The following is a 15,584-nucleotide window of genomic DNA, read 5'->3' as shown; positions in this document are numbered from 1 at the left end:
GCTGCTGCGACTGGTCGTCGTCAACAGCAGCGGTCGAGAATCCGGTGCAAGAATTGAATCAACTCGTATCGCCTCCTCGATGGCGGACGGCGTAGTGGTGTTCTTCCCGGGTCCAGAATGCTCTTTGTCTGCTGCTCTGTTGCTTCCAAGTGACTGCTCTCTTTTCCCCTCTTGTTGGTGACTCAGGACGCATCTGTCTCCAATCAACGGAGAACAGGATGCTTGGCGCTGGAGAATTTTGTCTCTCTGGACCGTTGACAGCAGCGCCTCATCGGCTTTGCGCGCTCACTGACTGCGTCAGTCCGTCGGTCAGTTCGCAGCAGCCAGCCAGCCATCCAATGCATGAACTATGGACAATTGACCGCATCTGCAGCCAACTGACAAGCATCAATCATCGACAATGGGTTCAAGATGGAATAGTCATCACTCTGGTTCCAATGGGGCCACGTGCTACGAGACCAAGGTACATGCGCCCACCCTCCACACCAACAACAGCTTAAACCCGGGCCTAACCAAAGGTGGACTACGCGGACGGACGGACGGATTCGGAGCGGTCGGTGCCTGCCGGCGCCCACGTTTCTAGATCCCTTCGATCCAACTTTGGAGGTCCCAAGGAAGTGAGTGCTGAGAGCTCCTGGTTGGTAAGCGAGAAGGTCTTAGCAAGAATCATCACCAATGATCAGTTCAGAATCATGTTGCTCCTCTCCTACCGGCGCCCTTCTGGCTGGAATCGAATTGAGTTGCATCCCGCCGTCGAAGCATGTCTGGGATGGATGTGAAACAGGCACGTCCATGGTCTTGCTTGCTCCCATCCTTTGTCCGGGTGAAGCAACAGGGGGACTATCCGGTGATACAGCTTTTGAGGTACCATTTGGTACACTGCGGAACCCAACTGGCTCTGCGTGGGTTGGTAATCGCAAGATGTGGCCAAAGCACGCCGGTTCGTTCAGGTACTGCACCATTAGTGCCGGTAGTGATGGCGGTATCGGTAGTGGTAGACAATAGTCTGCCACCGTTCTCTCTGCCCTGAAGGCATCGCAACACGTGCTGCCTCCCGCACATACTCCTGCTCCTCCTACGTAGGTGCAGTACCCACCGTTCGTGATGTGGCGGCGAAGTTGGGCTCACGGTTCAGACTATTGGCCCAACTATGGACAGGCGCGTCTATCCACCTTAAAGCAACAATGTGCAACTGCAGCCGTAGCAGCTACTCGCTGGCGTCGGTGCTTCTACTCCAGGTAGACAGCACGCGCGAATCCGAGCCAGCCACGGACAGGTACGACGCATATGACGGCAACGGCAACGTAGGTCGACGAAGCACGATGACGACAGTAACCCATCAACACGACTTTTTTCTCCGTGTTGCCGCTCTCTGCTTGCTGCGCCTTCTCTACGTCAATCCGCCGAAAGGACGCCCGTGTCTGCTGGGTGATTGCGTGCCTGATTCTTCTGCTTGCGCGACGGCGCGTATACAAACATTTACACAGCCCGTTTTGGACTTGGCTGATGGCAGACAAGAAGTCGAATGGATGCGGCGGTCCCTGGCGGCCTTGCGGCGGCGGCGGCGGCGGCGGCGGCGAAGCTGTCGTTGCGTCACTCACTCGTGTTTCTCTAGTCTTGTCGACGACGTCTGCCACACTCGTGCCTGAAGGACCTGAACGGTACATCAATAGTGATTGGTGTTCAGTATGCCTGGGTGGGCTGGCTAGGTGCATATCCTAACAAGCGCTTCAGTCGAGCGTGCGTCAGGTCGATGGTGCGCGCGCAAAGCCGGTGGTACCGACGGATGGACATGGTGCCCCGGTTGGTCCCAGATGCGGCGTTAGTGCTTCGATAGGGCGAGATAGGGTGCGTGGGTAGTGAGGGGGCAAATAGGAACTTGACAGCATAGAGGGGCATGAGGCGGGGAAGGCTAGGTTTTTCATTGGTCCTTTCTTTCGAAGTCGACTTCAATGTGGTGGAGCGATTTTTTAATCCTTTGCGTGGTTGGTAATGCGTGAAGCGGTGGTTGGGGAAGTATGTCTGGCAGGGTTGTGGCGGCGCTGGCGAAGACAAAGTGGTCGCGGAGAAGAGACGGGAGAGTGATGTCAAATCACAGCATCGGTTGTGAGGACCATGAGTGGAGTTGCAGTGGTTAGTTTCGTCCAATCCTGTGGAGGGCGGAATATGTGTATGATAGGTAGACGTTCGCCATTGAGTGACACCAGGATAGAATCGACGATGGCACACAAAGCGAGGGCGAATGATCAAGAGTCATAGTCAACCTTGCGGTTTTTCATTCTTCGGACTATCTGATACCGGTACCTCTTCTCTTAATCGAAAATCTTGTACTCCGAAATTGTTGATGGTAGAATGCCAGCTTTGCTAAACGAACAACAAATCCAAACCAATCTAACATTTCAACGTCAGTCTTGCCTTTTCGTCAAATGATTAAACCTCCCAGAATCCAATCTGTGTTGAAGAGAACACGCTCATAGTAGCGAACAAGTTTGCTCAATCTGACCAGGCCGTCCTAGCCAAGGACCATGCGGCAAACCACTGATGAAACCCGACAGAGTGCAAAGGCTCTTCTGTTGAGACGACGCACAAGGCCTACACGGTTGGTGAACGGGACACATGGTGTCGCGTCAGCCGTGTTGACAGTCGACGACCACAGGCAAAAGACGGCACGAGGCCGTGGCCAGAAACAAGGCCACTCGGAAAACCCGGCAGGCAGGAGGGGAAACCAGCCGGGAACCAAAGTCTGAAAGTGTGGTGGAAGTCAACCGTGAAGCCAACGTCGTTGGTTGAGTCAACTCAACAGTCGGCAGCAAATCCGAAGACCCAAGAGGAGCCGGTAGGGCCGGAACAGAGAAGCGCGCGAAGGACCGAAGAAGAGCCCAACGGCCAAAAGCCATTCAAATAAAGCAATGCGAATCCTTTTGCAGCGAGGCTCCAATGTTTTGGTTTGGAGCTTGCAATAGAGTTTCGCGCCCGAGGAGAGCGCGCGCAAAGGCGCAACGGTCAGCCGCCAGAGCGCGGCGACATGCGGGCAGTGCACACCAAGGCGAGTAGCGGCCAAACCCTCAACCGATAAGGCTGGGCATTTCGGATTGCCGTCAGGGGTCCCCCGGCTTGCGCTTCATCTCAGTCGCTCCAGCCACGAGCCGCTCGCGGCGGAGCTGTCGACCCTGCCAATTGCCATGGCTGACGGACAAGTGCCCAAGGGAAGCAGGCAGCGGCTGGGGCCGACCTCGCAATGCCGTGGAGAGCCAGGCGAGGCTGGAGGACGGGACAGTGGAGTGCCAGCCAACCCCAGTTGTCCCGAGAAACAAAAAAGGTGCAGGCTGAAATTTCGAAATGGCGCAGTCATCCAAGCCGTGCGTCGACGGGTAGCACCGTCCCAAGCGCGATGTTGGACGGAGTAGAGTGCCTCAGTGCCTAGGTCGTTCCGTCGTCCCAGGTGTCGTAAATAGACGTGCTGACATCTGCATGGCTGGTCTAGCACTGGGCCTAAGCATAGCGCTGTCGGCCGACTATAGCGCGTCCAATCAGGTTACCAGGATGGGAGCATCTAGCCCGGCTCTGCAGCCAGTAGGTTGGCTAGTTGACCACCGTGGGGAGGTAGGGCGCAACACAGCGCTTGGCGGGAGTGGACCAGATATTGGAAAATATGTTTCTTCGAACCCGGCGGCATCGCAGGAGAGCGATGGGTCGTGGTGGGAGAGAGTGTCGAGCGTGCAACACGTGAGGTGAGCCGCGACAGCTTCACGTCGTGTGACGAGCGCCACGAAACATCTCTCCACCATGTTTCCCATGACATCCGGGAGGGAGCGGACAGATGCCCGGCAACGCACAAAAAAAGGACTTGTTCTTGTAGTACATGGCGCAAATGCAAAACGCGAACAACGGCAAGATGCAAGTACAGCAGCGCGGTGGTTTCGCAAACGCCCGCTTCCCAAAAGGTGCTCATAATTAGAATGATCCAAGCTCTTTCAATTGAACAGGGTGCAATTTCTTAGTCTCGACTGGAACCTCCAGTGTGAAGGTTGAACCGGCGCAGGCGCGTTTTGACGGCGGCAATTGGACTCGTTGGTGAGGTTGGACTCGAAGGTGGGCTCGAAGTGTTGGAGAGGGTTGAGCTTTTGCGGTTGTTGCTTGCGCTGCTGCGGCCACTGGAGGAGCTGCTGGCGCTGCATCTGCCGTTGGCGGCTGCTTGAGAGAAGAAGTCGGCGGTTGAAGCGCGGCGAGCAGTCTCTGCGAGAATGTCTTGGAGAGAGACGTTGTAGCCCGGGTAGGTTGGTTGAGTCTCGGCATCGAGACACTCGACAAATTTGGAAGTAGCCATGGTGGCTTGAGAGTGTTGAAGGTAGAAGCGCGTAGTGGATGGAGGAAGTCGGATCAGACAGTAAGGCGGAAATTTTTCCTTGGTGTGGATGATGGACAGTGGAGTGGGCTGTGCTTTGGTTGTTGTGGACGATCTGATCGGAGGGTTGATATTTAGATCTGGGAATATTTTGGAAATCAACAGCGGCAGAGTTTAATCAAGGGGAATTTGGCGTGGGAGGACTGAATCAATATAACGTTGGTGACAGGGTAGGTGGAAAGGCTGGCTGGACCAACCCCAGACGCTCCGTCCCGCAGGCATCCCTACAACAACGCGCCGATCGAGGCCAGGTTGCGCCTCGGACCACTACCAGCGTCTACCAGCGACTTGCAGCTGAGGTTTTTTGCGCTGCTCTAGTGCTCTCGTGAGCGCGGCTCGATCAAGAGTTTGTTTGACTGAAGACTGAAGAGACAGTTGTTCAAGTCAACGATGAGCATCAGTGCCTGACGTTCAATACTTGCGACGTCATTGCCGGACCAGCCCCACGCGCAGGGTCTGAGTCTGCGCCGATCTGGACAATGCGAAGCGAGCGACGAGCGAAATGATGAAGAGAAAGAAACCCAACCCAACCTTCAGTAACTGCCTGCCGACCAATCCTGCCATGCCGACCCCCGGGACTTTCCACTGCCTGCCTCTGCACACTCAGTTTGCGCCATCTTTTTTTTCTTTCTTCCTCAGTTGTTGTTCGTCTCCTACTGTCACTGCCCCATTTCCCGCCGTGAGCCGGGTGGGGTCGTGTGGATGACCGGCAGCTGCCCTGCTCCACGCTCCACGCTCCACTCACCGTTCGCACGACGTCGACTGCTCATCATCCTTTGTCCATCACCTGCCTTTCCAAATTTTCCTCACCACTACTTACCATCCTGACTCGCTCCGTCCCGTCGTGCATACAAAGTTTGATTACATGAGCCTCAACAAAGACATGGAGATTGCTGCCTCCCGTCACCAAAATAGCCGTACCTCTGCTCAACACACTGAGCGCCTGCTGTGGCGGAACTGTACGAGTACTGTAGGCCTGGACGACGCGCAACAACTGCGCGCCACCGCCTCCCAATGCGTTGCGTGCCCCTTCACCGCAGCCGTTGTGATATCAGTCGTCGTAGCTGTTGAGGCTTCCACGTACCACGAGGTCACTCCATTTCCCCAAGTGATGATTCGCCACTGCCACCGTGGAAGCCCTTTGCGTCAGCCCCGCGAATCAGCCCATGCAGGGTCTTTTGTCCGCTGCCAGTTTCACCATCTGCTTCCTGGCAAGACGCGAACTTGACGCGTACATGGTCCTGCCCTGGTCGCAAATCTGTCCATCGCGAGCCCTGAAGCTCTCTCATCGACGACTACTCGCACTGGCGTCTTCTTGGAAACCTCCGACTGTCGCCCGACTCATGACTGCATGCACGACACGCAAGCTCTTGTGTCCTGTGGAACAAAGTCCGATGGCCGTGTCTTGCGGCAATCGAACTGAATAATACTGGACAGCTTTGCTTTTGCATCAACTGTAGACGCTGCAGCACATGGGGAAAAGGTGCTGAACGTTATGCTAGCGATGCGGCTCACGTATCAAGCTCGTGGGCATACTCTGCTGAAGCATCCATTCGGAAAGTTTCAAATTCAATCCCACCATCGCCGTGCTGGAGAGCCTATCACGCTGTGAGGCCATTGTCCTGTCCGGGAGCGCCTTGTTACGCCTATTCGCTTGACAAAATCCGAATCGTCTCGAACGCCTATCCAGTACCTCTTGCTCGCAGCGACCTCGAAATAGCATCATCTGTCGTCATTACACTTGTCCTTGTCAGCATGCATCAGCGAGGGCATTGGGACGTCGGCCACATACCATTGAGATAATCAGCGGCCATGAGCAGCTCTAAGCACAGCTCTGGCGGCACGTCCATGTCGGGCACATCCTTGGCGTCCTTGTGCTTTTCGTTGTAGTAGAGATACTCGCAAACCTTTTCGAGGACGAGGCCATTGATGTCAAATACGCAGCGGTTGCTTTTGGCTTCGGCAAAACCATCTGCGAGGAGTGTGTGAGAAGACGCGTCGGTTGAGCCGGAGGGCGGAGGAATTTTTTTCAGTGGGGACAAACGCACTGGTCGGGTCGAGCATCTTCTTGACGGCTCCCGAGATGCATGCCGCAGAGCGCAAAATGTTGAACTCGAAGCCGTCGCGCGAGACGAGCGTCACGAAGTCGGTCTGCGAAGAGCTGCTGTGCTCCTCAACGTCTGTCATCGTGTCGATCGCTTCATTCGCCTGTCGAGCTGACGGTGCGGTGCGTTGCAGAGGAGCGAGGTGGAAGGGAAGCTCTGTCGCACCGGCAGACATCGCTTGGCCTGGGAGCTCTGACCATGCACCTGCCGACGTCACCTCCGCGGCCATGATCATCGTCTGCATGCATCCCAACACCACGTCCCTCGCCACTGCCATATCACCATGCTCCGCCCGACGCGACTACGTTCGACAAAAATACCCTCCAATCAATCGCCCAAGTCTTGCATCCTTCGCCCCCGGTTTTACAGCAAAGCTCCACTGGCCACTGGCCATGAGCTCAGCGTCCTCATTACTGGTGGCTCTCGTGGCATCGGCCTTGCCATAGCAAAACAATTCGCCCAGCATCCCAATGTCCACACTTCGATAGTCGGGCGCGACGAGTCCACGCTCCGTTCTGCCACTCAATCCATTGCCGACTCAAGCAAAACCGCCGAGAATCCGAACAATCAGCCCAAGAATGTGCAGCACAGCTATATTGTCGGCGACGTCACGAGCAGGGAATTCTGGGAGAGTCTGTCTAGACGCGACTTTTCTCGCGCGACCATCTCGGAATCCTCTTCTTCTGCTACCGCTTCTGGGTGGGATGTCGTCGTCAACGCCGCGGGCGTCTCCAAGACCGGCGTCTTTGCGCGCCAGACCGCACACGCTATCGAACATGTTTTTCAGACGAATTTGATGGGTACAACTTGGGCATGCAGGTACATGATACCTGCCATGTTGAAAAGAGCTCGCAGTCTGCGTGTATCGATCGATTCGGGCAATCATCCGGGAATGTGTATTGTGAACGTGAGCAGCCTGTTGGGACTCAAAGGCGGTACTGGCAGCGCAGCCTATGCTGCGTCCAAAGCAGGTGTTTTGGGTAAGTAGTTGTTGGTGAAACACCTCTTCCACCCTGAATTCGTCGCGCTGGTGGGCGTCGACAACTTACCACTTCTCAGGACTCACACGCGCACTGGCTGCCGAATACGGTCCGCTCGGCCTACGCATTAATGCACTGGTCCCCGGCTACGTCGAGACCGCCATGACAGATGGTACGTGATTGATCTTTGCTTCCATTGAAAAGGTCCACTCCGAGCAACTATGCCGGCTATGTACCTGATGCTTGCCTGCTTAGCGCAGGCGGCACTCTCATCTTGTGAGTTGGGGATGTTCTAATGTACAAAAACTCGCAGCCATGGATCCCAAAGCTCGAGATCTAGCTCTCCAGTCAATTCCCTTGAAACGCTTTGGAACTGTAGACGAAATCGCTTCTGCCGCCGTCTTTCTCGCCACCAACCGGTACGCCAATAATTGCGTGCTGAATCTCGATGGCGGGTTGAGCGCCACATAGACCGTCTGCCTGCCTGTCTGTGCTACCCATCTGCCTTGTGCGGTTCCGAGGTGTCAATGACACGCGGATAGCGCGTACGCAGACCAGATCCAATCAGCTCGGCAGTATGCAAAAGAGCAAAAGTTATCCAGCTCTGGACTTTTCCGAAACTGGCATGCTTTCCAGGGATCCTGTAAGATGATGCGCGCTCTCCTTGACAACAATCAACATTTGCGTGTGAAGTGAGTCTTTGCTTCAGTCGTCGTCGATGACGATGGGCGCCGAGTCTTCCACCACGATGAAATCCGGGTCCTTTGGCTTAGGGCGCTCCTCTAGAACTTTACCGCGCTTGCGGTGGGGCTCCTGGTCCTCTTGGTCAAGACCAGCGTCTGCAGCACCACGCTTGACACCAGGATTGACTCCGTTTGCCTCGGCGTGTTCTCCGTTGGTAGCGCTCGCATGGTCGTGATCGGCGCTTGACTTGGGCTTGGTAGGGAGGTCTGGCTTGGCAGGAAGATGGAGGGGTTTGGCATCTTCGGGCATGGTCCTAGATAGGCTGTCAATTTCGAACCTCAGGCAATGAAGAGAGCAGACTTACTTGTCTGAGATGGAGAGGCAGAGGTCGATGCGAGGCTCATCTTCTCCATCCCTAACTACGACAAAGCTGTGACCGCTGATGCCCATCTCCTTGAACTTCTTCGTCAGGTTGTCTTCCAAATCAGGCTCATAGATGATGCCTTCACTGGTCTCAACGCTGAGTTCATCTCCGTAGCCCAGCTGCGAGCGGAGCACGTCCTCAACAAGTTCCTTGAGCGTTGCGCGAGACGTGTCCACTTCGAGCAGAGCTTGTGCTGGACTGCAGACTGGACAGTCGGGCTTCGGCTTTTGCAGTTGCAGAGGATTGAGCACACGATCCAAAGACCGTGGCATCAACAACACGTCTCTGGCCCTGTCATATTCATCTTTCATGACCTTGAACGCCTGCAAAACACACAGTCCTGCGACCATGGCATTTGTCGTTGCAATTGCGGGAATAATGTTGCCAGCCATCTCTGTCCCTTTTGTTTAGTCTTTCCTGAAATGTGAGGGTGTGAGAGTAGCTTACGCTTGATGTCAAATTTTGACTTGTTCTCAATGCCAAATATGCGAGACCGAAGATTTGCTGTGGCTGCGACAAAGTCCAGCGTGTCCACGTCGTCCTTGTCGAAGCTGAGCACTGGCGGTGCTTCACCAGCTGCCGCACAGGACTTGAGTGCTTCCAAGCGGTCGCTGAGCCGTCGTAGACTGTCACTGAAAACGACAAAGTTCTCCTCCAAACTCCAGACGCGCTGGTCCTGCTGTGCGACACTGGGTGACACGTCGGTGCTGCTTGTCGAAACCTGCTCGTAGTCCAGAGGTTCTGGGGCTCTCCTGTGGCGCCACATGTCTTCCGTTGACAATAGACGGTCAATGTCCTCCTTGAAAACCTTGTTGAATAGACGGCGCGGAAATTCGGGTGATCCCATAGATTCGCGAATCTCCTTCAGGGCCATTGCTTCCTTGCGCAAATTCTCAATCTCTTCACTGTTTTCGCGATCCTCGGTGTGGTCAAGCTCGGGAGTCTCGTCCTCGCTGACGCCAAAAATCTCGGCGAAAAGATAGCTTTTGGCCCAGACGATGCAGTGGATTGATTGGCTCGGTGTGCTGCGGATCGTACACGTGGGGTAGCTTTTCGGTGCCTCTTTGGGGTTGCAGTCGTAGCACTCTGTCTTGCCCTTCCTGATGACGTGAACCTGACCATCGAAGCCTGTGGTGCCACTCTCAATCAAGGGAATGTCGGCGGCCAGACACATCTTGTTGACATGGCGGCGCGCATCGAGATTGTCGAGCGCATTAAAGACGACGGTGAACGACTTGAACCAGTCGACGTTGAATTCGGGATCCTTGATGTTGGCGTGGTGCGCTTCGATGTTGACTTTGGGGTTGAACTTTCCGGCGGATTCCCTGGCCACCTAGAGATGGTCAGCACACTCAGTAGACTTGCGGAGGAACGGCGGAGAGAAGCTGACCAAAGCCTTTGACTTCTTGATGTGCTCTTGTCGGAACAAGAATTGGCGATTGAGGTTGGACAGGTCAATGGTGTCCAGGTCGACGATGTGAATGTCACCAAAGCCGGTGAGGGCGAGGTTTTTGAGCAGCTCGCATCCAATTCCGCCAGCGCCTACCATAAGGACGCGCGACTGTGTAGTGACGTTGTCAGCGAGGGCGAGGGCGAGGCCGGGGCGGCAAACAGAGGTAGAGGTACCTGTTGGATGTGACCGTAGAGGCTCGTCCCAAGGGACTGCTTCGCGAACTTGTCGCGACCCATTGTGAGGGTAGCGAAGCTCGTTTGGCTTGTCGGGCTGACGGGCGAGTGAGATGGGTTAAGAGGAGAAGTAGTCGAATTGAAAGTCCATGCAGGGAGACGTCGAAGATGGACGCGACGAGAGCGTGAACGGGCTACTGCCGCGGCGCTACAGCAATGTGAATGGTTGGCGTGCCGGCGGAGGGCATTATGTCAGAGTGCAAACGCGACAAACTCCCGCCGTCGGCTGCTCGGGCGTGCGGCGAACATGACACAAAGCTGACCTGACTCGTGGTTTCTGTATTTACCCAGTCGACCTACCAATCTCGATCCTCTTTCATCCGTGCGCCAACTGAACCTCACATCCACTACCTCTTTAACAGCAGGAGCATCTCTCATGTATTCACGAACGATTAACCATGTCAAGTTTTAATCAACTACCCAGAAGGCCCCAGCTTGCACGAGCAAGCCACGAACAGAGGAGACCGACCCCGTCCCCCAAAAGCGAAGCCCAGAGCGCCACTATACAACGTGAACAGAGAAGATGAAGGCCGCGGCTCCATTGCCAACCCTCGTCAATCTCCATGCTCTCTGCCGCCGCCTTCGGTGATGTCCGCAGTTGAAATCGTCCCTTTTTGCCCCCCGCTCTGAAAACAAAACTCTCCATTGTCAACGGCTGGCTGGTCGTGGAGGTCTATTTTCGTGAAATGTAGCAACCACAGCAATCATGCATCCGCCCCAATATGCCCGAAGAGAACGCCTATTAGACACTTTTTGTGTGGAGTTTGACCGCAACCCGAATGCGCGGTGAGATGGACGTGCTGTGAAAAAAAAGGGGAAAAGGGAAAGAAAAACCTCAAAGCAAAACAACGAGTTTGGAAACATGGCAGATTTGTCGCTGCCGGGAAATAATTGTGCAGGAGCGCTGAAACGACCAGAATGTCGAGCCATGCTGAAAGAGAATGCAAAGGGGAGATGAGAAGACTGTTACACGAGAGAGGCCTTGAGATCATCGTCCATGAAGGCACTGATCTTCTTGCGATTCTTCGAGGTCACGTCGCCGCTACGCCAGTCGGACCGGAATTGCTGAAAAGTAGGTCGATTCTCATGAGGATTTTCTGATTGCACGAGTTCCACGTAATGTTGGGCGACGTGCTCCCGAATTTCGATGTGACTTGTAAAGGCCTCGCTGTAATACTTGATGAGACTCTTCAGGCCTTCGTCGGTGGCCCGATGAGCAGCGTCCTCAAGAGCAAGCCGGCGGAACTCGTGGTACATGCGAGAATTGAAGTTTCGAACAAGGAAATGGGACCAGAACTGGTAGAGGACGTCCATGTCGTAAGGGCAGTTGCCACTAGGAGCGGCATCACGTCGATTCGAAGCTATCCGGAACAAATCGCCGTAAAGAACAACGTGGGCGTCAGCAGGAAGAGACTGCGACGGGTCCTCCTGGTCCTTGACCCAGTAAAGTCGCATAGAAGAAGTTTCAGATGGTGAAGCGGGACTTAATGATCTTGTGAGGTCATCACACGTGCGAACCTCATTCCTGATCGTGCCGTTAGCACGAAACAGCTCCCATTGCTCTTGCAAGGTTGAGCTTACGCTTCAACAGGACCGTGACCATTGATGCTTGGTCCAGTCTGGTGCAGTTCGCTGGCAGAGGATTCATCTTGATGGTTCGAGGGTTCCGACTGGGGCTGAGGCTGCTTCTCGGTCTTGCGTACGATGACGGTCAGTCCCTTGGTCTGGGAATCCGCGAACGAGTCTGCCTCGGGGTTGACGCCGTTCGAAGATGGACTGGGAGCGAATGCGGGGACAGCAGCCACGTTCAACCCCGAAAATTGCGAAGGCGGGGCTTCTGAGTGAGGGCCACCGTTGGGGAGATCCGAGCCGTTCATGGGGGCAGTAGCGTGGACAACACCGTTGAGCGGTTGGAAAGAGCCCGAGCCAGGCGTTGGACTGCTCGGCATTTCTGCCGGCGCTCCAGAATACTGCATCATGTAGCGCGGGTCAAAGGGCTGCGGTGGCACGACAGAGGGCTGGTTGACCTCTCCGGGTCCGTCATTCTGCGCCGAGGAGTCGCGGTCACCAGTCGGCAACACCCACTGCTCCCAACCCTCACGGCGGCGGAGCCTATCCTTGCCGTCCGAGCCCACCTTGATCTCGATGGAGGTTGAGAGCGAGCATGCATATCTGATGAGGTTCATGTCGGTCGTCAACTGCTTGACGCGATTGAATTCTGCAATGAAGTTGAGGAAAACGAATCCTTGGGAGTCCATGTGCTTGCGCAAATACATGTCCTTGCACAGGTTGTCGACCGAGAAGTAGTAATCCCTGAACAGCACTGTTAGTTTGATATCATGCAACTGATTAAATGAAGTACTTACAATTGCATCAGAACAGCCCTGACCAAGTTGTAAGGATCGACGTAAGGAGTGTATGGAACCGCGCTCATGGGCGGCGCAGGGTAGTCGTAGACTCCGTTCATGTAGGTCTGAAGAGGAGCCATGCCAGGCTGGCCTCCAGGGTAGCCTGGGTGAGGGCGGCCGTAAAAGGCGTCAGTCTGAAGTGACTGCGAGCGCGCGCCTCGGTAGCCACGTTGCTGCTGCGAGCCATGTGGGAAGAAATGTTCGGCAGAGTATCCACCTGGCGGAGACCGTGGGAGAGAGTAGTGGCCGTTGGCAAAGCCTCCATGTTGGCCATTGGGGTAACCATGACCACCGTTACGGCCGCCGCGACCGCCACGACCGCCGCGATTCTCGCCTCGTTCCCGACCTGAGATCGATCCAAACTGGCCATTTCGACGTTCAGAACCGCCTGTACGGGGTGGAAGTTGCTGCCCGTCGCCTTGAGAGAAAGACCTCCGACGGCTTTGTTCTCCTGCAATAAAATTAGTCACCATAATTTGTGCATGCCGCAAGTGAAGCCTTACCATCATTTCCAAAAGCTGATGATCGATGGGGACCGTTGACACCAGTGTCGGACGGAGACACAGAGCCGTCGTCCTTGCGCCTCTCACCAGGGCCAGCCTGCACATACTTGCGACCGGACTTGTGACGAGGTGCTCCGTTGTTCTTGCCGGAAGTATGGGAGCTGAAGGTGGCAGAGGCGTCGGCATGAGGGGACCTTGCTACCGGCGCATTGCCCTCGTTCTTTTGATTGTCACCACTTCCACCTGCGACAGAGCCTGCGCTAGAAGTGCGCTTCGTCTTGTTGGCACCAGCTTCCTGAGAAACGACTTCGGCTCTGCCACGTCGAGGATGTTCACCGTTTGCTACACCGGAATCTTTGTCGGATCCAGCGGTACCATTCAAGTTGGGAGCAGTGGAGCGTCCCGGTACGCCACTGCGGCCTCCGCCTCGACCACCTCTTCTTGGATTCGTGTTCGGAATAGCTGTGCTGAAGACCACAGACGGGACGTACGGCATGGACACCCACTCGTTCTTGCCGTGACTCTTGAGAGCGCTGGTTACCTTGTCTTTTTCACTCTTCTCGTTCTTCTCTTGAGCCTTTTTGCGATCTTCATCCACAGCACCATCCGGCGTCGGCCAGGATTCTTGATCCTTGACTGGCGGCAGCTGCTGCGCCGAGTTGGGTTGCTGGCCTGCTTTCCTCGCTCTTGCAGCATCGGTCTGAGCCTTGCGAGCGACCTGCTCGTCATCCTTATTTTTGCTGGAAAGCTTTGAAGGCTCGTCATCAAGAGATTCTTCCTTGCTCTTCTTTCCAACATTGGCCTTGGTAGACTCATTGGCCTTGGCAGCGCCCGCCTGCCCGACTGGCTTTGCCGTCGTGGGTGTCGATTTTGACGGGGCAGGAGTTGATGGCTTCGCCTTCGCACTAGCCTCGGCCCTCTGCTTCCAGATGTTGACGATAGGAATAGGAGCTTCCTGGAGCGGCTTGGCCGGAATCTTTTCCTTCTCCTTCTCTTTTTCCTTGTCATCCTTCCTGTCCTCCCTCTTTTTCCTCTCCTTGCCAGACCTCTTTTCCGAGTTGTGCTCGCTCTGCTCAGCAGGCTTGTCCGCAGCGTTGGAAGCCTGCGACTTGCTATCCCACGTGGATTCGGAGGAGGCGTTGGGGACGGAGGAAATGTCGTCCTCCTTGGTAGCAGAAGTGGAAGAGGCTCCGACGCTTGGCGACGAAATGCCAGAGTCGGCGGCGTGCTGTGGATTCAATCCTTGGGTCTGGTTGTGGGTCGCTGTGCCATTGGTGACGGTCTCGTCGGTCTTGGCCGAAGGCACAGCGCCATTCTCAGCCACAGAGGCAGAAGCTTCTGAGTCTTCAGCCCAATTCATCGAAGTGGGCTCTGAGGTGTAGGGAGTGGTAGCTCCGGATGGAGCTTTACTCGATTGTGATGTGGTCGTGGTAGCCGAGGACATGCCCTTGGCGGCTTGGGCGTACGAAAAAGTTGCTGCCATGATGGGCACTGTGGGAATCGCGCGAGCCGGGGCTTGTGGAGAATCGATCTCTGGGGTAAAAGTCCCGGCGCACCCGAGGTTGGTTTTTAGAGTCGCAAGAAGAAGCGTGCTCGTGTTTTCCTAGCTGGAGAGGCGCTGCGCTCAACCTCCCCGCACCAAGCAGCTTTTTCTACGGAACCCGTCAGGCCCGCGTAGGTGTAGTGCTCGCCCAGAATGAGGAGCGGAAGCGAGGTGCGAAGTGAGCGTCGAGGCGGGATTCAATGACGGCGCTAATGGGAGAGCGGAGAGAAGTTAGCAAAGACAGACGGTGCGGAGCGAGACGGCCGCGGCGCAGAGCGAAGAGGTAGGATGAAGCAAGGCGGGAGCGGCGGGCGCGGGCGAGTGTGGGAAGCGGAGGTGGATGCGCGACGAACCTGCAGTAGGCAATCAAAAAAATGGTGTGCGGTGTTGGAATTGGGCCTTGTGCGGGATTGGCGATGACGGTGCTTTAGGCACGACAGGACCCACCAGACAAGCGGGCGGGCAGTCAGCAGCAACGAGAAGCCGTGGCACGAGAGCAGACCGGGGAGCGGCCAAGAGTGCAAAGGCACCGGCGGAAAGGAAGCGGTGGAGCAGACGCACGAGGGTGCAAGAGGAAGAGCGAAGGAGTGGGTGGAGAGAGGACGAGAGGGTAGGTGGAGAGAAGATGTAAAGAGGTAGCGTTGTGGGTTGCAATTTAGAAAAGTTTGGACTTGGAAAGCCGGGTAGCCGACTTTTCGCCTGGGGCTGACTCCTACGGTACGTCTTCAGTACCACTGGCTATCTTATGACTGACTGCACACGACACACACGTAGCGCCTTCTGTGTTGTTTTTCTTGGGCTGTTGCATTATTGCGCGTTGGCTCGTCCCGTCCGTCTCTGCCTGCT

At 55.6% G+C, this 15,584-nt stretch overlaps 5 protein-coding genes across 5 annotated transcripts; 1 reads left to right on the top strand and 4 right to left on the bottom strand.

Moving 5' to 3' along the window:
• Positions 1-3,009: 3,009 nt before the first annotated feature.
• Positions 3,010-3,453, bottom strand: BKA78DRAFT_117607 (uncharacterized protein). The gene has a single exon (XM_066882365.1). It carries the CDS (start codon positions 3,350-3,352, stop codon positions 3,122-3,124), a length of 231 nt encoding a protein of 76 aa, XP_066745440.1. The 5' UTR covers positions 3,353-3,453; the 3' UTR covers positions 3,010-3,121.
• A 2,634-nt stretch (positions 3,454-6,087) lies between these two features.
• On the bottom strand, positions 6,088-6,643 carry BKA78DRAFT_378978 (BTB/POZ protein; the record flags this gene model as incomplete). Its single annotated transcript, XM_066892926.1, has 3 exons — positions 6,454-6,643; positions 6,198-6,377; positions 6,088-6,131 (listed from the first exon to the last, which is right to left on the bottom strand). The coding sequence occupies exons 1-3, from the start codon at positions 6,590-6,592 to the stop codon at positions 6,088-6,090; spliced, it is 363 nt and encodes a 120-aa protein (XP_066745439.1). The 5' UTR covers positions 6,593-6,643.
• On the top strand, positions 6,633-7,961 carry BKA78DRAFT_378977 (uncharacterized protein; the record flags this gene model as incomplete). Its single annotated transcript, XM_066892925.1, has 3 exons — positions 6,633-7,490; positions 7,570-7,662; positions 7,804-7,961. The coding sequence occupies exons 1-3, from the start codon at positions 6,794-6,796 to the stop codon at positions 7,959-7,961; spliced, it is 948 nt and encodes a 315-aa protein (XP_066745438.1). The 5' UTR covers positions 6,633-6,793.
• Positions 7,962-8,195: 234 nt separating this feature from the next.
• Positions 8,196-10,287, bottom strand: BKA78DRAFT_351953 (ubiquitin-activating enzyme E1 3; the record flags this gene model as incomplete). The annotated part of the gene is made up of 5 exons (XM_066891270.1): positions 8,196-8,487; positions 8,539-8,992; positions 9,046-9,931; positions 9,989-10,159; positions 10,225-10,287. 5 exons carry the CDS (start codon positions 10,285-10,287, stop codon positions 8,196-8,198), a joined length of 1,866 nt encoding a protein of 621 aa, XP_066745437.1.
• A 963-nt stretch (positions 10,288-11,250) lies between these two features.
• BKA78DRAFT_294668 (uncharacterized protein) lies at positions 11,251-14,678 on the bottom strand (the record flags this gene model as incomplete). Its single annotated transcript, XM_066886385.1, has 4 exons — positions 11,251-11,809; positions 11,866-12,597; positions 12,651-13,143; positions 13,196-14,678. 4 exons carry the CDS (start codon positions 14,676-14,678, stop codon positions 11,251-11,253), a joined length of 3,267 nt encoding a protein of 1,088 aa, XP_066745436.1.
• Positions 14,679-15,584: the final 906 nt, after the last annotated feature.

This window comes from Phyllosticta capitalensis (genome assembly GCF_038381095.1).
Source record: "Phyllosticta capitalensis strain CBS 128856 chromosome Unknown BKA78scaffold_4, whole genome shotgun sequence".
NCBI lineage: Eukaryota > Fungi > Ascomycota > Dothideomycetes > Botryosphaeriales > Phyllostictaceae > Phyllosticta > Phyllosticta capitalensis.
This window is presented reverse-complemented; position numbering and strand designations above follow the sequence as displayed.

What these genes read in the sequence shown, in the direction of transcription:
- BKA78DRAFT_117607 (XM_066882365.1), bottom strand. Translation starts at nt 3,352, where the DNA reads ATGACTGCGCCATTTCGAAATTTCAGCCTGCACCTTTTTTGTTTCTCG.